Genomic DNA, 20,516 nt, shown 5'->3' on the forward strand with positions numbered 1-20,516 from the left:
TCTTTAAACCCTTATATTGCCCCCAATATTGAGAATTCAATATACTCCAAATCCTCCATTTGTCGCAACAGTGATTGGGACACAAACCATGTCAAGACTCAAGGTTAAATTGTGTCAATGGGTGAAGGCAATAGGGTGGAGGGAAATGGGAACAAAGTGGGTATCTGTGCACATGGAGGGTAAATGCTCACTTGGACAGGTTGGACAAATGCCTTAGCGTACCTGTATTGTAATTCCAATGTGTTTCACAGCGAAAGCCCACCAATTATGATTGATTCTTCTTTCTAGAGGTCACTGTTCAAGCATTTAAAATACAGCCTGGGGTAGGCGGACTGGCGCAGTTATCGACAGCCACTACTGCAGTCAATTTGGACTGGAGCGCGATCAAAGGAAGCCAGAAGTCTGGTAACGTTGGCTCCTGCTTTACATGCTGACTGTCTATAGGTAAAGGCACATAACCGAGGGGAGCCTTCTCCCAGTCGGCCTCGCGGGGACCTCAGGCGAACTGCATAAGTCCGACAAGGAATTCAGGAAGATTGTCTGTATTCAGAGAACAGATAGATTATTGGGAATAGGATGGTAATGTAAGATAATCAGTGAAAGTCATAACGTGGCTCATTTACCTTTTCTGGAAGTGACATGCATTTATATGCAGGCATCTGTTCTGTGCAAACTAAAGGGATATGTCCAAGCCTTGCACTCTTAAAATTGCCCAGGAGCTTAAGCAGCCTATTGCTTTTCCCATGGCAATGCCGTGGCCAATCAGAGTCGACTTATCAACTAATCAGTACCCTTCACTCCTGCCATGTCAATTGTTGTATTTCTTTTAAATTTGGTCCACAAGAATGATCCCCGGAATGAAGAGCTACTCGTATGAGGAGCGGTCGAGGACGTTGGACCTGTGCTCATTGGAGATTAGAAGGATGAGGGGGAATTTCTTCTATGGAGCTCATTGCCACAGAAGGCTGTGGAGTCCAAGTCACTGAGTGCCTTTAAGACAGAGATAGATAGATTCTTGATCAATAAGGGGATCAGGGGTTATGGGGAGAAGGCAGGAGAATGGGGATGAGAAACATATCAGCCATGATTGAATGGCGGAGCAGACTCGATGGGTCGAATGGTCGAATTCGGCACCCAGGTTTTATGATCTTATGGCTTTAAATTTGGTATTCTTGTGTTTGTCCTGATGAGTGCAAGATGAAAAACTTCAGCAACATGTGCACTCTTCTCAGAAATTGTAAAGAATATAAAACGGTTCACTGAAAAGGAGTGGAGGTTCCCTTTTTTGATCGGTCCACTTTTCCACCATTTGAATTGCCTCTCTGCAACTCTTTGAACCCTTCACATTGCCCTTGCCTTGCTGAATCGCTCCAGAACTCAAACTCTGGATGATGATTGGCCTTCCTACTTTTAAATGTTTGCCCACATGCCCTGGGTGTTGACTCCGTCGCACCACAGGGAACAATTAATGTCAAGTCATCTTGCGCTTCCTGTCCTGGTTAATGGTGTCAATCTGCACCCCATACGCAGGAATTGCTTCGATAGCTACCATCGTGTTAAAAGGCGCAAAATCTGGAATGGATGTGGGTTTACGGGAAAACATAAACAAGACCAAGCAAACGTTGGTGACTGATGTGCTGACCGTCTCTGTGAGCAGCCAGAAGAAAGGAAAACTGTCCTCTCCAATCATCTTACACTTCACCCTGACGGAGGTTGGTCACAGTTTTCTTTGGGAGAGGGATGGTTGAAGGGTGCGACTTCATTGAGGTGCATTTAATTATGAGGGTCCAAGTTAGAATGGATCGGAGTGACCCATTTCCATTCATTCTAACTCTCTTCACGACGCAGACTTTGTTCTGTTTCCTTCGCTGGCAATTCCCGGAACAGGTCACTAGTCTGTCGCCAGCGGGCTTGTAGCTTTGAGGGGTGCTCCTCCCCATCAAGCGTGGCTGACACCAAAACCTCTCCCGCTCTTACCGCCAGCCATTGGCGTGTTTGGAAGGATTTTGCAGGTTGACACACTCAACCTGTTTGGTCGTGTTGCGAACGCACCTTCCTCGGCCGTCAAGTCCTGGGGTGGGAGTCGAACCTGCGCTTCTGGCTCACAGACAGTGACGCCAGCCCACTGCAACACAATTTCCATTATTGTGGAGGCCAACATCGAGCGACCATTGACTTCAGGTCATTGCTGCAAGGATTAGATGGGGAGGCGGCACAGTGGTTAGCACTGCAGCCTCACAACTCCAGGGTCCCAGGTTCAATTCCAGCCTCGGGTGACTGTCTATGCGGAGTCTGCACTTTATCCTTGTCTTTGCGTGGGTTTCCTCCGGGTGCTCCGATTTCCTCCCACAGTCCAAAGATGTGCAGGTTAGGTGTATTGGCCATGCTAAATTGTCCTCAGTGACCAAAAGGTGAGGTTACTGAGTTACGGGGATAGGGTGGAGGTGTGGGCTTAAAGGGCGAGTGCAGACCCGATGGGTTGAATGGCCTCCTTCTGCACTGTACGGATTCTATTCTATGATAATATTTTCACCAGAGGCTGAAGGCAGTTTGGAACTCACTGCGTGAGAGGGTGATCGAGGGAGGAAACCTTAACCGCTTTTGAAAAATACTCAGATATGCACTTGAAGAGTCGTAACCTACAGGGTTACGAGCCAAGAGCTGGAAAGTGGGATGGGCCTGGGTAACTGGCACAGAGAAGTGAGCCAAATGGCCTCCTTCCACGGGAGGGAGAAGGGAGCGGACATTGTTGAGACTCGGGGCCAATGATGATGGCGTGGGGAACTTAAACCAACGGTGGCCTCTTACTGTTCTGTAATACACTCCAACCACCGATATCAAATCGTCGCTACGTTGTTTCTCTCTTTTTCTATTTGCCAGACGGGATACACAAATCGGCATGCCCTGTGTGTTTACTGGAACAACGACGCAAGAGGCTTGGGCTGGGAGACTGATGGTTGCAGAGTGATCAGTTACGAGAGGGATCTGGTGGTGTGCAGCTGCACACACCTGACCAGCTTTGCCGCGCTGCTTTCAACGTACCCTATCTCGGTACGATCTCCGTCTCTCGTGCGTGTGCGAAGCAGCAAAGAGCGCCTCAGGAACAACTCTCTCTCTCTCTATCTTTCCCTCGCTCTCTCCCTCTATCTCTCCCTCACTCTCTCTATCTTTCCATCCCTCTCTCGCTCAATTTCTCCCTTTCTCTCTCTCGCTATCTATTTCTCCCTCTCTCTCCCCCTCTCCCCCTCTCTCTCCCCCACTCTCTCTCTCTATCTCTCTTTCTATCTCTCTCTCCCCCACTCTCTCTCTGTCTCCCTCTCTCTCTGTCTCCCTCGCTCTCTCTTTCTCTCCCACTCTCTCTCTTTATCTCTCTCTCTCCCTCTCTTTCTCCCACCCTCTCTCTCTCTCAATCTCCCTCTCTCTCCCACTCTCTCGCTCTCTCTCTATCTCCCTCTCTCTTTCTCTCCCACTCTCTCTCTCTATCTCTCTCTCTCTCCCTCTCTTTCTCCCACTCTCTCTCTCTCTCTATCTCCCTCTCTCTCCACTCTCTCTCTCTATCTCTCTTTCTATCTCTCTCTCCCACTCTCTCCCACTCTCTCTCTGTCTCCCTCTCTCTTTCTCTACCACTCTCTCTTTATCTCTCTCTCTCCCTCTCTTTAGAACATAGAACAGTACAGCACAGAACAGGCCCTTCGGCCCTCGATGTTGTGCCGAACAATGATCACCCCACTTAAACCAACGTAACCCGTATACCCATAACCCAACAATCCCCCCATTAACCTTACACTACGGGCAATTTAGCATGGCCAATCCACCTAACCCGCACATCTTTGGACTGTGGGAGGAAACCGGAGCACCCGGAGGAAACCCACGCACACACGGGGAGGACGTGCAGACTCCACACAGACAGTGACCCTGCCGGGAATCGAACCTGGGACCCTGGAGCTGTGAAGCATTGATGCTAACCACCATGCTACCGTGAGGCCCCTTAATTTTAGAATACCCAATTATTATTTGGCTGGTTAACGGCGGCAGGGTGGCACAGTGGTTATCACTGCTGCCTCACAGCGCCAGGGTCCCGGGTTCGATTCCGACCGCGGCTCGCTGCCTGTGCGGAGTCTGCATGTTCTCCGCCGCGCCTGCGTGGGTTTCCTCCGGGTGCTCCGGTTTCCTCCCACAGTCCAAAGACGTGCAGGTGAGGTGGATTGACCGTGCTAAATTGCCCCCGAGTGTCCAAAGGTTAGGTGGGGTTATGGGGGTAGGGCAGAGGAGTGGGCCTGGGTAGGGCACTCTTTCAGAGGGTCGGTGCAGACCCGATGGGCCCAATAGCCTCCTTCGGCACTGTAGGAATTCTCTGATAATCACCTTTGACCGTGAATAAACCAATACTCACCAATGGAGCTGGCCTGGAACAAACAAAATGGTGGACCAGGCTCAAGGGGGGGTGCAAATGTCTACTCCTATTGCCAAGTTAGGCGCAATGAGAAAAGGGCAAATGAGGTACTGGGTACAAAAATAAGAGGGTCAGAATGAATCTCCAAAGAGATTGCACTGCTTGCTGTGCAGGCATCAAATTTAGTTCAGAACGGGCAGGTGTGCACTGTGTGTTCTGTGTTCTTATACGTTGAAGGTGACAACCTTTCATCAGAGCTGGAAAATGTTAACAGATGAATAGATAACGGGCCAACCATGGAAAGGGAAGGGGGGGGGGGGGGCGGGGGAGAAAGGGACAAAGGGAAGGGATTGTGAAAGGATAGAGGACAGGAGGGATGAAGTGACGTCCAGGCAAAAAAGGACATGGTTGTGGGACAGGTCAAGAAGCAAAGGGGTGTGTCTGGAGGAGGCGCAGGAGCAGAATCATTGACACCAGCAGCTGCCCAGAGGTTAATGGAAGCAATGGCTACGCTCTGAAATTGTTGACCTCAGCGTTGAGTCTGAAAGGTCGTACAGTGCTCAATTGAAAGACGCGGCGATCTCCCCGCAGCTTACGTTGAGCCTCATTAGGAACAGCTCGGCAGGCCGAGGATAGGGAGGACAAGGGGGCGCAGAATAAGGCGTAGAATTAAAATGAGAGGTGATCAGAATCTCAGGGCTATGCTTCGGACTGAACAGAAGCTTTCCAGGCAGCCGCAAGCCCCCCCCCCCCCCCCCCCCTCACCACCCCCCACCACCCCATTGTAGAGAGGGCCACATCATGGGGCAGCAGGGTGAAGTGTAACAAATTGAAAGAGGCGCAGGTTAATCATCATTCTCCCTGGAAGGATCGTGTTTGGGGTTTTGAATGGTGAGAAAGGAGGAGGCAAACTGGGCTTGTGTTCTCTCGAGTTTCGGAGGATGAGAGGTGATCTCATTGAACCTGGAAGGAATAGACAGGGTAGGTGCAGGCTGATGGAACCATCAATTCACGAGACACGTGCTTTCAGATATGAACAGTGGTTTTAATCTACTTACTTCAGAGCTAGCCTGTTACCCGTTGAACTCTCGATGAACTGCAGTCTAGGGGGAGGAGTCGTGGACGGAGCCAAGGGTGGAGCCCTGTACAAACTCCTGAGCATTCCCAGAGCTACTCCCCCTAGTGGTCGGATAACGCTACTGCGCTTACAATGGTATTGGCAAATACAGTGTGAATTACTAATCACCACACAGGCTAGATGTTTCCCTTGGTTGGGGGGAGTCTAGAACCAGGGAGGAACATTTCCAAATAAAGGGGGAACCACTTAGGACTGAGATGAGGAGGAATGTCTTTGGACAGAGGGTCGAGAATATTTGGAATTCTCTACCCCAGAGACCATGGAAGCTCGGTCATTGAGTATGTTTAAGGTAGAGATTCATGGGCATGACGGTAGCATTGTGGTTAGCACTGTGACTTCGCAGCGCCAGGATCCCAGGTTCGATTCCCGGCTTGGGTAACTGTCTGCGCGGCGTCTGCACGTTCTCCCTGTGTTTGCGTGGGTTTCCTCCGGGTGCTCCGGTTTCCTCCCACAGCCCAGAGACGTGCAGGTTGGGTGGATTGGCCATGCTAAATTGCCCTTCGTGTCAAAAAAGGTTAGGAGGGGTTATTGGTTTAGAGTGGAAGTGAGGGCTTAAGTGGGTCGGTGCAGACTCGAGGGGCCGAATGGCCTCCTTCTGCACTGTATGTTCTGTATGTATGTTGGTTTAGCTCTCTGGGCTAATCACTGGCTTTTAAAGCAGACCAAGCAGGCCAGCAGCACGGTTCAATTCCTGTACCAGCCTCCCCGAACAGGGGCCGGAATGTGGTGACTAGGGGCTTTTCACAGTAACTTCATTGAAGCCTACTCGTGACAATAAGCGATTTTCATTTCATTTCATTTCATGTTCTATGATAGATTCCTGATTCACAATAATGTAAAGGGTTATGGGGGATAGAGGGCGTAAATGGCACTGGATTGTCCAATCACTCGTGTAGAATGGCGGAGCTGGCTAGATGGGCTGAAAAGTCTACCCCTGCTCCTATGTAAAGGGGCAGTTGTTGGATTTCCTGAATTTACATGGAGAGTTACTGAGGGGTGAGCCAGAGTGTTGTGGAGGGAAAGGTCTCCTTAGAATGTTGCAAGGGGCAGGAAGCGGGCACGTTGTGATGACATCATGCGGTAGAAGATGTTCCAATGGCTGGTGAGGTGGAAGGCGAGGACATTGGGAACCCTATCGAATGGTTCTGGGTGGGAGGGAGGAAAGGGGTAAGGGTGAAAGTGCAGGATATGGAAAGGCCATCGTCGAGGAGCCGGTCAACCACAGCAGTGAGGAATTCTCGGTTGAGGAGAAATAAGATATATTGGAAACATTAAAATGTGACGTGGCGGGGCAGCACGGTGGCCTAGTGGTTAGCACAACCGCCTCACGGCGCTGAGGTCCCAGGTTCGATCCCGGCTCTGGGTCACTGTTCGTGTGGAGTTTGCACATTCTCCCCGTGTCTGCGTGGGTTTCGCCCCCACAACCCAAAGATGTGCAGAGTAGGTGGATTGGCCATGATAAATTGCCCCTTAATTGGAAAAAATGAATTGGGTACTCTAAATTTATTTAAAAAAATGTGACGTGGCCTGAATAGACATGGCAGAGATTGGGAATCTCGGAGAATGGAGTCTGTGTAGAAAGTGGGGTGTCAGAAAGTGTCGTCAAGAATTTCTGTGGGGATCAGTGGGTTTATCGCAGGTATCAATGGACAATTTATTCCCACAGTTGGGGATAGACCCGTTGGGTAAGGGGAGGGAAGAGTAAAAGAGAGGGGTTCAAGGGTTATGGGGAGAAGGCAGGAGAATGGGGATGAGAAACATATCAGCCATAATTGAACGGCAGAGCAGACTCGATGGGCCGAATGGCTTAATTCTGCTCCTATGTCTTATGGTCTTCTGTCTGTATGAGGGTGAAGGAAGCAAAGTATCTTTTGGGTGGAGAGCAGGAAACAGCATCGATGAAATTATCAACTTGGCGGAATTGGTGCGGGAGAGGCCCGAGTGAGCTGAGGCCGAGAATTTTCCACAGATCCCAGAAAAGGCCGGGGTAGAAGGAGCCCAGATGGATACCCTCAGCAGCACATCTTATTCAGAGTGGAGTTGCAGGAGAGTTTGTTCAACGTGAGGACACGTTCAGCCTGGCAGAGAAGGCCGACGGCGGGCGGGGATGGCCTGGAGGATGGGAGAAAAGGGAGCTTCGTGTTAGGAGATGCGATACGGAAGAATTCAGCACCCAAGCTGAAACGGGGAACTGTTCAGGCCAGGAGACCGTTAAAGTGGCGGAGGGTGACGGAAGGATCGCAGGTGGTGGTGGGGATGGACTGGAGGATGGGAGAAAAATTAAAGTTCAGGTGGAAAGTAACCAGTCCAGTGGGACAGAATCAAGGTGAATTGATTGCCGGGGGGGGGGGGGGGGGGGGGGGAGGAGTTTTACACTCTGTAAAGACTGTGGAGGCCAAGTAGTCAAGCAAACGCTCGTTTATTCACAATCAAAGGGAACCGCTATGGCGGCAAATATGCACAGTCGGGAGCAACTTGCCAATCCCTGTCTGGGCCGGCCTCTGAATGAGATGATTATGAACCCCAGGTCTCAGTGCACTGGCTGGGAAGCTCTTATTCTGGGAGTCCCATGAGGAGATCGATAGGGTAAATCTGAGGGCCTGGTGGGGGTTATTATACAGTCCCTCCACCACAATGGGTGTGTCAAGGGCGGTACTGTCTGGGGGTCTTGGGAAGAAGCTGGAGGGTGGGGTTGGGGGAGCACAAGGCCAGAGGCAGAGAAAAGAAGATCCCCAGAGGACGAGGGGTCAGTGGCAGCCTGCAAAGTGATGATTCCACATCACGCGGCCGAATGAGGATGGTCGGAGGAGTCTTGCCATTCCACCTCAACAAGGCCCAGCCCTCCCCCTTCTCAACGCTTGCTCACCTCTCACTGATCTCAGACGAGGGGGCTTCGTGGGACACTTAACTCAGTCGCTCACTTGGGTAGCCCACGCGAGCACAACGCGGTTTGACCTCCCATCTGCTTCACTCCACTGTTCTCTGCTCTTCCCCATCCAGCCCGCCCACGAAGCGAATCTGCAAAAGATCACCTACGTCGGAACGGCACTATCGCTGGTCTGCCTCCTGCTGTCTCTCATCGCCTTCTCCTTTTGTCGGACGACGGATAACATTAGAATCATCATCCACGCCCACCTGTGCCTGAGTCTGTTCCTGGCTGAGGTCCTGTTTGTTATCGATTTTGACAAACGTGCCCACAGGGTACGTCCTTGTTTCTTTACAGCCTGTAATGTGATTGTCGGCCGTATCTCATCTGACGTCTGGGTTGACAGGCAGCAAGCCGTGCTCCAGCGGCTCAAGGGGCAGATCTACGTTGACACCTTCAGTCCAGCATGGAGGGAGTGTTGTGTTGTCTTCCATATGCAATGATAAATTTGCTTGCCTTCTAAACATGGCTGTACAATTCCCCCCAGCAATGTTTAATGTCACTGGCCTAGTAATCCAGGGAGCCCTGATAACTCTCTGAGGATATGGGTTCAAACTCATTCAATTTAAATTAAATCAAAATGTATTTTTTTATTCATTGGATGATGTCACCACTGACTGCGACCCATTTTGTGTCCATCCCTAATTGCCCCTTGAAGTGAGTGGCTTATTCAGCCACTCCAGGTCATTTAAGAGTCAACCACATTGTTGTCGATCTAGCGACAGTAAGGAGGTCAGATCTCCTTTCCTCATGGACACTAGTGAGTCAGATAGAGACCCCAGGCAAGCGGGATGGCTCGGCTCTGGGCAGGGTGATACCCTGACACCCCCCCGATGCCACCGTGCCAATGCCACTTTTTTTCCCTGGTTTAGCACAGAGCCAACTGGTTTAGCACACTGGGCTAAATCGCTGGCTTTGAAAGCAGACCAAGGCGGGCCAGCAGCACGGTTCAATTCCCGTACCAGCCTCCCCGACTCGGCGACGAGGTGCTTTTCACGGTAACTTCATTTGAAGCCTACTTGTGACAATCAGCGATTTTCGCTTCTTTTTTTCGTTTCATTTTGCAGCAATCGCGGTCACCCGTTGGGCTTTCAATTCCAGCTTTCCTTCGACGGAACTCAAATTTCGCCACCCGCCGTTCCCCGGGTCTCTGGATTGCAAGCCCAATTGGCCGGGTGGGGCCCTTGAGCGAGGGAAATCTGCCATCCTCACCTAGCCCGGCCTATCTGTGACTCCCTGAACCTCAGCAATGTGGTCAGGCCAGGGTAGAGGAAGCGCCCCTCCACCTTGCTAACTGCGGCCAGGTGATATTTAAGGCTGACAACCTGGGCTGCATTCGGCCATGGACACAGAGGCAGGTTGGGAAGCAGAAGTGCTGGCAATGTGGCACAGAAGTGTGGCGTGCCAATCGCCCCATTTCCCGAATTGCCCCCTTTTTCCAGAGACAGCATCGAGGCGAGGGCTCACCCAGAGGCGGAGGAACATCGATTAATTATTAATCCAATGGCGTGGCCCACATCCTCACATGCCACCCCCTGAGAAAGGGCTTTCCCCCCTCCAAAATGGTCGCTTGGCAACTGCAGCCTCAATTGATTTGGGAAAGTTATTTTTCAAAGTCTTCGGAGGGCACCTCCATTTTGTGGCGCCATTTTATTAATTGGGGTGTCTAAATGCTTGGTGAAAGAGGCATATTTTAAGGAGCGCCTTAAAGGAGGGTTGACTGAGGTAGTGCGGCAGAAAGGCTTATCGATGGTGAGGTGAAGGTTAGACGAAGGCAATGTACAAGAGCCAGCGTTGCCTGGTGTCGGGCTGGAGGAGGTCACAGGGATGGGGAGAGGTGAGAATATGGCGGATTTTCAACAGCAGAATGAGAATTTTAAATTGAAGTGTAGCGAGCACAAGGCGGCCGAGCAGGACATTATGCGGATTAGGTCACGGACAGCATGTCTGCCGAGGTTTGGATGGAATTGGGAATTTACTGGAGGGTGGAGGATGGCGAGTTGGCAGAGAGCGAATTGAAGAGCCTGGATGATTTAAGCAGGAGTCGTGGGGTCCAGTGACGATACAGCGGTGCAAATAGATGGTCACTTGGGTGGAGGGGATATGGGGTGAGAATGGGGCTTAAGGTCAAAAGGATTATCGACAATCCGGTTCAGCCTGAGACAGTGGGCAGGAAATGGGAAGGTATTGGTTTGATTTGATTTATTATTGTCACATGTATTGGTATACAGTGAAAAGTATAATTTCTTACATGCTGTACAAACAATGCATACCGTACATAGGGAAGGAAGGAGAGACTGCAGAATATAATGTCACAGTTATATTAAGGTGTAGAGAAAAGATCAACTTAATACGAGGTAGATCTATTCAAAAGTCTGATGGCAGTAGGTAAGAAGCTGTTCTTGAGTCGGTTGGTATGTGACCTCAAACTTGGGTATCTTTTTCCTGACGGAAGAAACTGGAAGAGAGTATGTCCGGTATGCGTGGGGGTCCTTAATTATGCTGGCTGCCTTTCTGAGGCAGCGGGAATTGTCGATAGAGTCAATAGGTGGAAGGCTGGTTTGTGATGGATTGAGCTACATTCATGATCTTTTGTAGGTTCCTGCTGTCTTGGGCAGAGCAGGCTCCATACCAAGCTGTGATACAACCAGAAAGAATGCTTTGTGTGGTGCTTTGTGTAGAAGTTGGGGTCTCAGGATTTTGGCTTCAGTCTTCCGATTAATTTGAGGAAATCATGGCCCATGTGTTCCTGGGTGTCGGACAATTTGGGATGACAATTCGGAGGTTCCGAGAGCAATGGTGGTTGCCATAGCGATAGCTGGTTGCGTGTGTGGCCTTTGAGTATTAGATACTGCAAGGCGCAGATGAGACTCTGTGAGGTGCACCCAACCACACATAGGGTCACCTGGTCTGGGGACAGCGTTGTTAAAGATCAGATAGCATTTGTTGAGGGGTTTTTGAGCAGGCCAGATGATAGGATGTTCTTGTCGTTAACGCTTTGAGCGTTGTTCTTTCAGCAAGCTCGACTGGACAGTGGGGGAAGGGCGTTGGCTGGAGACTGCCGACCATGTCAAAGGACGGAGACAGTTCACCGAGGATGCGGATGGGATAGTTTAGCACCCTCGCAGGCACTCATTGTGACTTTTAAGAGGACTATCTGCCTCAACACTGCAGCAAGCTGATGAAGAATTGGCGTGACTCAAACCTGGAGTTGTGGGAACCGATTTATGAAGCAAAATCAATTGTTGAGGATGGAGGTTGAGTTAATTGACGGGGGGGGGGGGGATCTACAAATCAAAGTTGCCCAATGACGAGTAGCTGAGATTAGTAACTCAGCACAGACGAGGGATGTTTCTGCTGTATCGCGAGCCACAGATGGCCATTCATGTGTCATCCTCACCCCAACTTTGGAATATATGATTCTTTCAGAAGGCGTGTATGGCCGTTGCCATTATGCTCCATTACCTGTTCCTGGCGTGTTTCGCCTGGATGCTTCTGGAAGGTGTTCAGCTTTACCTCATGGTGGTGAAAGTGTTCCACTCAAGAAGTCTTCAACGGAAATACTTGTATCTATGTGGCTACGGTTCGCCTGTTGTCATTGTTGCAATTACAATGATAGTCAATATTCAAGCTTATGGGACAGAAACACAGTAAGTAGAGCACATCCATCCTTGGGCACTTTGTCTTTTTCAAGCAATGTTTTTGACCTGAATAATGATACTTCTTCACATGAATAAATGATTTGAAAGTGGAAGATTACAAGTGTTAGATCATGTTGTTTTATCAGGGGAGGGGGTGGTGCTGTGGTACTGTCACTGGTCTTGCAAACCAGAGATCTCTGGTAATGCTCTGGGGCCCCCAGGTTCGAATCCCACCATAGCAGATGGTGAAATTTGATGGAATTAAATGTCAAAGGCTGACCATGAAACCATTGTCGAGCTAATGCCCCTTTAGGGAAATAAATCTGCCGTCCTTACCCGGTCAGACCTACCCGTGACTCCAGACCCACAGCAATGTGGTCGGCTCCTAACTGCCCTTTGAAATGGCCCAGCAAGACACTCGTGCTCAAGGGCGATGAGGGATGGGCAACAAATGCTGATCTTGACAAAAAAAAACGACATTCCGTTGAAGAACTCCATTGCCTCCATTGCACTCATCCAATCACATCACCGGGATTTGACCTTTGACTGATGGCATGTGTGAGAAACTGGTTCATGGGGGCTGCAGTTGATATCGGTGCTTTCCGAAAGTACCTTTTCTGTTTTTAAATGAAGGCCAACAAGGTGATCAGCAAGAAACTCTGAGGGCTAGCTAAGGTGTCACTCCTAATTGTGTTTTGCGTCATTCTGCATTGCAGAAGGAGGCCAATCACACTCAGATTAGACATTTTCCAAATATCACACTCAGGGACCCAGGTTCGATTCCCGGCTTGGGTCACTGTCTGTACGGAGTCGGCACGTTCTCCCCGTGTCTGCGTGAATTTCCTCCGGGTGCTCCGGTTTCCTCCCGCAAGTCCCGAAAGATGTGCTGTTAGGTGAATTGGACATTCTGAATTCTCCCTCAGTGTGCCCGAACAGGCGCCGGAATGTGGCGACGAGGGGCTTTTCACAGTAACTTCATTGCAGTGTTAATGTAAGCCTACTTGTGACACTAATAAAGATTATTATTATACTGAGGCAAAACTAGTACCACAAGTCAAGAGCGGATCCTTTAAACGTTCCAAAGGAGTCTTTCATATGAGGAAGACAATGCTGGAAAAAACATCCAAACCTCACGTGGCCCCAGATGAAAGTGATTAAACTGAATTTTATGGGTGACTTTGCAATAAGGGAAAACAAGATTCCACTTTGATTTGAGATTATTATTAAATTAGACACAGTCCATATATCACACTCAGATTAGATATTGTCCATATATCACACTCAGATTAGACACTATCCATATATCACACTCACATTAGATATTGTCCATATATCACACTCAGATTAGATATTGTCCATATATCACACTCAGATTAGATATTGTCCATATATCACACTCAGATTAGACTATCCATATATCACACTCAGATTAGATATTGTCCATATATCACACTCAGATTAGACTATCCATATATCACACTCAGATTAGATATTGTCCATATATCACACTCAGATTAGATATTGTCCATATATCACACTCAGATTAGATATTGTCCATATATCACACTCAGATTAGATATTGTCCATATATCACACTCAGATTAGATATTGTCCATATATCACACTCAGATTAGATATTGTCCATATATCACACTCAGATTAGACTATCCATATATCACACTCAGATTAGATATTGTCCATATATCACACTCAGATTAGACTATCCATATATCACACTCAGATTAGATATTGTCCATATATCACACTCAGATTAGATATTGTCCATATATCACACTCAGATTAGACCCTGTCCATATATCACACTCAGATTAGACACTGTGCATATATCACATTCAGATTAGACACTGTGCATATATCACACTCGGTTTGGACACTTTCCATATATCACACTCAGATTAGACACTATCCATATATCACACTCAGATTAGACATGATGCATATATCACACTCAGATTAGACACTGTGCATATATCACACTCGGTTTGGACACTTTCCATATATCACACTCACATTAGACACTTTTCATATATCACACTCAGATTAGACACTGTGCATATATCACACTCGGTTTGGACACTTTCCATATATCACACTCACATTAGACACTTTTCATATATCACACTCAGATTAGACACTGTGCGTAGATCACACTCAGATTAGACAGAAGAACATAAGAACATAAGAACTAGGAGCAGGGGTAGGCCATCTGGCCCCTCGGGCCTGCTCCGCCATTCAATGAGATCATGGCTGATCTTTTGTGGACTCAGCTCCACTTTCCGGCCCGAACACCATAACCCTTAATCCCTTTATTCTTCAAAAAACTATCTATCTTTACCTTAAAAACATGTAATGAAGGAGCCTCAACTGCTTCACTGGGCAAGGAATTCCATAGATTCACAACCCTTTGGGTGAAGAAGTTCCTCCTAAACTCAGTCCTAAATCTACTTCCCCTTATTTTGAGGCTATGTCCCCTAGTTCTGCTTTCACCCGCCAGTGGAAACAACCTGCCCGCATCTATCCTATCTATTCCCTTCATAATTTTAAATGTTTCTATAAGATCCCCCCTCATCCGTCTAAATTCCAACGAGTACAGTCCCAGTCTACTCAACCTCTCCTCATAATCCAACCCCTTCAGCTCTGGGATTAACCTAGTGAATCTCCTCTGCACACCCTCCAGTGCCAGTACGTCCTTTCTCAAGTAAGGAGACCAAAACTGAACACAATACTCCAGGTGTGGCCTCACTAACACCTTATACAATTGCAACATAACCTCCCTAGTCTTAAACTCCATCCCTCTAGCAATGAAGGACAAAATTCCATTTGCCTTCTTAATCACCTGTTACACCTGTAAACCAACCTTCTGTGACTCATGCACTAGCACACCCAAGTCTCTCTGCACAGCGGCATGCTTTAGTATTTTATCGTTTAAATAATAATCCTGTTTGCTGTTATTCCTACCAAAATGGATAACCTCACATTTGTCAACATTGTATTCCATCTGCCAGACCCTAGCCCATTCACTTAACCTATCCAAATCCCTCTGCAGACTTCCAGTATCCTCTGCACTTTTCGCTTTACCATTCATCTTAGTGTCATTTGCAAACTTGGACATATTGCCCTTGGTCCCCAACTCCAAATCATCTATGTAAATTGTGAACAATTGTGGGCCCAACACGGAACCCTGAGGGACACCATTAGCTACTGATTGCCAACCAGAGAAACACCCATTAATCCCCACTCTTTGCTTTCTATTAATTAACCAATCCTCTATCCATGCTACTACTTTACCCTTAATGCCATGCATCTTTTGCAGCAACCTTTTGTGTGGCACCTTGTCAAAGGCTTTCTGGAAATCCAGATATACCACATCCATCGGCTCCCCATTATGTACTGCACTGGTAATGTCCTCAAAAAATTCCACTCAATTAGTTAGGCATGACCTGCCCTTTATGAACCCATGCTGCGTCTGCCCAATAGGACAATTTCTATCCAGATGCCTCGCTATTTCTTCCTTGATGATAGATTCCAGCATCTTCCCTACTACCGAAGTTAAGCTCACTGGCCTATAATTTCCTGCTTTCTGCCTACCTCCTTTTTTAAACTGGTGTCACGTTTGCTAATTTCCAATCCACCGGGACCACCCCAGAGTCTAGTGAATTTCGGTAAATTATCACTAGTGCATCTGCAATTTCCCTAGCCATCTCTTTTAGCACTCTGGGATGCATTCCATCAGGGCCAGGAGATTTGTCTACCTTTAGCCCCATTAGCTTGCCCATCACTACCTCCTTAGTGATAACAATCCTCTCAAGGTCCTCACCTGTCATAGCCTCATTTCTATCAGTCGCTGGCATGTTATTTGTGTCTTCCACTGTGAAGACCGACCCAAAAAAACTGTTCAGTTCCTCAGCCATTTCCTCATTTCCCATTATTAAAACTCCCTTCTCATCCTCTAAAGGACCAATATTTACCTTAGCCACTCTTTTTTGTTTTATATATTTGTAAAAACTTTTACTGTCTGTTTTTATATTCTGAGCAAGTTTACTCTCATACTCTATCTTACTCTTCTTTATAGCTTTTTTAGTAGCTTTCTGTTGCCCCCTAAAGATTTCCCAGTCCTCTAATTTCCCAGCAATCTTTGCCACTTTATATGCTTTTTCCTTCAATTTGATACTCTCCCTTATTTCCTTAGATATCTACGGTCGATTTTCCCTCTTTCTACCGTCCTTCCTTTTTGTTGGTATAAACCTTTGCTGAGCACTGTGAAAAATCGCTTGGAAGGTTCTCCACTGCTCCTCAACTGTTCCACCATAAAGTCTTAGCTCCCAGTCTACCTTAGCTAGTTCTTCTCTCATCCCCTTGTAATCTCCTTTGTTTAAACACAAAACACTAGTATTTGATTTTACTTTCTCACCCTCCACTGTATTTTAAATTCCACCATATTGTGATCGCTCCTTCCGAGAGGATCCCTAACTATGAGATCATGAATCAATCCTGTCTCATTACACAGGACAAGATCTAGGACCGCTTTTTCCCTCGTAGGTTCCATTACATACTGTTCTAGGAAACTATCGCAGATACATTCTATAAACTCCTCCTCAAGGTTGCCTTGACCGACCTGGTTAAATCAATCGACATGTAGATTAAAATCTCCCATGATAACTGCTGTACCATTTCTACATGCATCAGTTATTTCTTTGTTTATTGCCTGCCCCACCATAACATTACTATTTGGTGGCCGATAGACTACTCCTATCAGTGACTTTTTCGCCTTACTATTCCTGATTTCCACCCAAATGGATTCAACCTTATCCTCCATAACACCAATGTCATCCCTTACTATTGCCCGGATGTCATCCTTAAATAACAGAGCAACACCATCTCCCTTACCATCCACTCTGTCCTTCCGAATAGTTTGATACCCTCGGATATTTAACTCCCAGTCGTGACCATCCTTTAACCATGTTTCAGTAATGGCCACTAAATCATTTACGATGATTTGTGCCATCAACTCATTTACTTTATTCCGAATACTATGAGCATTCAGGTAAAGTACACTTATGTTGGTTTTTTTACCTCTGTTTTGAACCTTAACATCTCCAGTTTTATTCCTTTTGTTATTACTGGGCCTATTCACTGAGCTCCCCTCAGTCACTGTACCTTGTACTGTCGCCCTTTTAGATTTTTGACTATGTCTTCTCTGCCTTGCACTTTTCCCCTTACTTCCTTTTGCTTCTGTCCCTGTTTTACTACCTTTCAACTTCCTGCATCGGTTCCCATCCCCCTGCCACATTAGTTTAAACCCTCCCCAACAGCTCTAGAAAACACTCCCCCTGGGACATGATGCATATATCACACTCAGATTAGACACTGCATATATCACACTCAGATATATCACACTTGGTTCAGACACTTTCCATATATCACACTCAGTTTAGAAACTGTCCTTATATCACACTCAGATTAGACACTGTCCATATATCGCATTCGGATTATGCAGCTTCAGCTTTATACCTTGCCACTGTGCTTGCGAGGATCGGTCCTGCTTTCCATATTGCTCAGCTGGCTTTGAATTTGGAGAGGGGGGCGGGGGGGAAGCTGGTCCTGTTGCTGCTATGGGTGCCTGACAGAAATTCTGCCCTGGGAGTCTGACCCAAAACATGGTGGTGGGCTTTAAGGCATGGAAAAATGAAGAGAAATCTGTCTTCAGAAACTGACAGGAGCAATCTGAACAAAATTCTGCCCCTGATGGGCGCCCGCCCTCTCTAAAGCAGGTAAATATCCATCAGTGAGTGAGATTGGTGTGCGAAATCGTTGTAGCAGCGACTTTGCGCTGTCACTAAAAACATCGATGAATGTCTATCTTGTACAATTGAGTCACTTGCAACTTCTCTTTTCCACCCAGCTGCTGGCTGAGCATCAAATCAGGATACAGATGGGCTTTCCTAGGTCCAGCCTGTTTCATACTTGGGGTAAGATCCTTCAGTAAACTGCCTTATTCCTCCGAAGCATGTGACTTTTTTCAGAGGCGGAGTGCGGTTTGGTGAATTAAGCCAGGCTCAAAAAGCAGAGCCTGCCTCCTGCATCTGGGACAGTCATAGAATCAACAGTGCAGAAGGAGGCCATTCGGCCCATTAAGTCTGCACCGGCTCTGGGAAAGAGCACCCTCTTAAGCCCTCATCTACACCCCATCCCCATAACCCAGTAACCCCACCTAACCTAAGGGCAATTTATCATGGCCAATCCACCTAACCTGCGCTGATCTTTGGACTGTGGGAGGAAACCGGAGCAGCCGGAGGAAACCCACGCAGACACGGGGAGAACATGCAATCTCCACACAGACAGTCGCCCAAGGCCAGATTCGAACCCGGGTCCCTGGCACTGTGACGCAGCAGTGCTAACCACTGTGCCACCGTGCCACATCATGCCACCTTGTCAGTTAGATAAAATTAGAATTCAATAAAATAAACCTGGTATTGAAAGATGACTGAAATGGCTAATGTCCTTTAGGGAAGGAAATCTGCTGTCCTTGCCTCACCTGGCCCACATGTAACTCTGAAATAACCTCGCAGGCCACTCAGTTCAATACCAGATAGGGATGGGCAACAAATACTGATGCCCACATCCCTTGATTGAATAAAAAAGATTATCTGGTCATTAGTAACTAAAATCGGCATCGTCCCAGATGACTATAGGCTGCTTTCCACTTTTTTTGGGGGGGGGGGGGGGGGGGGGGGGGGGAGAGTGGTAGTGATTTAACCTGAGGTCACCTTACCTCAGGCGAGGGGCAAAGTTGAGAGGTCGGGGCCTTCATGAACAATCTCAGCCGGTACGGGGAATTGAACCCACGCTGCTGGCCTGGCTCCGCATCACGGACCAGCTGCCTGGTCGTCACTACATTGCTACATTGCTGTCTGCGGGAGCTTGCTGTGCACAAACTGGCTGGTGCACATTTCCCACAATGCAGCCGTGACTGCTCTTCATCTCAAAAAACGTACCGGAAAGGCGCGCTGGAGCTCTTTCTGAGAAACGAATGGTGCCACAGAAACCCAGCTGCAGCCTGAGGTACTGATGCCGAATTCATTGTTTTCAGTTTGAAACATGCAAGGTTCTGCAGGGGCTTTGCAGGGTAGGCACAGGGATATTGTTGCCCCCTGGCTGGAGAATCTAGAACGTTGGACGGGAGGGGGGGGGGGGGCACAATCTCAAGGTAAGGGGGTAGATCGTTTAGGACAGAGATGAGAAGCCGTTCTGCCTGTGAATCCAAGGAACACACATGGGGCGGGTGAGTGGTGACAAGGGTGTGGCGATAATGGCCAAGTGGTAATCCAGAGGCCGAAGATAAATGCCGGCATTTAAATGTAATCAATAATGAGAGGATGAAGTGGGGAATCCTAAAGCTCGACTCCTGCAATGCCGGCTTTGACAGCCATCTTTGATTGAACCCATCTAGTTCACTAATGCCCTTTCATGGAAGGAAATCTGTCATCCTTACCCGGTCTGGCCCACATCCAGAGCCAGAGCAATATGGCTGATTCTTAACTGCCCTGTAAAATGGCCGAGCAAGTCACTCAGTACGATAGATGTAGGAATTTCAAATTTTCTTGTTTGATATGTATTTGGTACAATAAATGTTACGAGCCTGGGTTAGTGTGGGCGACTGCTGCGGTCTCGTTTGTAAAAATCCTGGTTTGACAGGCAGCAGAGAGAATTTCGAGGCAGAGGTGAAATTAAAGCATCACAAAAGTAAGATCACGATACATTCCAGCCATTTTTTGAGGTTTGGGAAATGGAATTTTGTTTATCTGAAGAGGGTCCCCTGGGGAATAGATAATTAGAGACATTAGGTTCAGTACATTAGAGGCATGCGATCATGTAGTTAATGGGAGGAGTCACGGGCTGAAGCAGTTGAGGTTTCAGTTTAACAATTTCAGTTTTAGATTGAAATGTGACCAGAGAAGCAGCTGATCTCGGTCCAGTGAGTTTAGACCTGTCTGTGGACAAACAAAAAATTACCGGGAGAAACAGTTCAGTTAAAGATTTGACTGGGACCAGACCAGACAAACAGCTGTTCTCAAGTCAGTGATGAGTGATCAGGGAGCAGTGTCTTAGGTGGGCGGTTTAAACAGTAGTTTGAGACAGGCAAGAATCTGCAGCTGGTTCCTGAAGGACCTCTCTTTCTCAGATTGGTTCATCTGAAACATCACTTTGCAGGAAGTATTCCTGAGTCTGCGAACTGCATTTCAAAGTGGATTGTGACCTGAGCTGGGTTGTGTTCGAGTGGAGATAGAGATCGCGGTTAGAATTGTTCCCTTGTATTATTAAGCATTGTTTAAATAGTAATTGAAAGCAGGATTCTCTGTCGGCGGGATTCTCTGCTTTGCCAGCAACGCACTCATA

At 47.8% G+C, this 20,516-nt stretch overlaps 1 protein-coding gene across 1 annotated transcript in view; it reads left to right on the forward strand.

Annotated features, from left to right (window-relative positions):
* The window catches only part of LOC119957061 (adhesion G protein-coupled receptor E5-like), a 74,602-nt gene that overhangs the window by 43,333 nt on the left and 10,753 nt on the right, over positions 1-20,516 (forward strand). The window contains exons 9-14 of the mRNA XM_038784688.1: positions 289-405; positions 1,531-1,712; positions 2,881-3,051; positions 8,532-8,732; positions 11,887-12,107; positions 18,022-18,088. Coding sequence (XP_038640616.1) covers positions 289-405; positions 1,531-1,712; positions 2,881-3,051; positions 8,532-8,732; positions 11,887-12,107; positions 18,022-18,088 — 959 coding nt within the window. The remainder of the gene's footprint in view (positions 1-288; positions 406-1,530; positions 1,713-2,880; positions 3,052-8,531; positions 8,733-11,886; positions 12,108-18,021; positions 18,089-20,516) is intronic.

Source organism: Scyliorhinus canicula, chromosome 25 (genome assembly GCF_902713615.1).
Source record: "Scyliorhinus canicula chromosome 25, sScyCan1.1, whole genome shotgun sequence".
Lineage (NCBI taxonomy): Eukaryota > Metazoa > Chordata > Chondrichthyes > Carcharhiniformes > Scyliorhinidae > Scyliorhinus > Scyliorhinus canicula.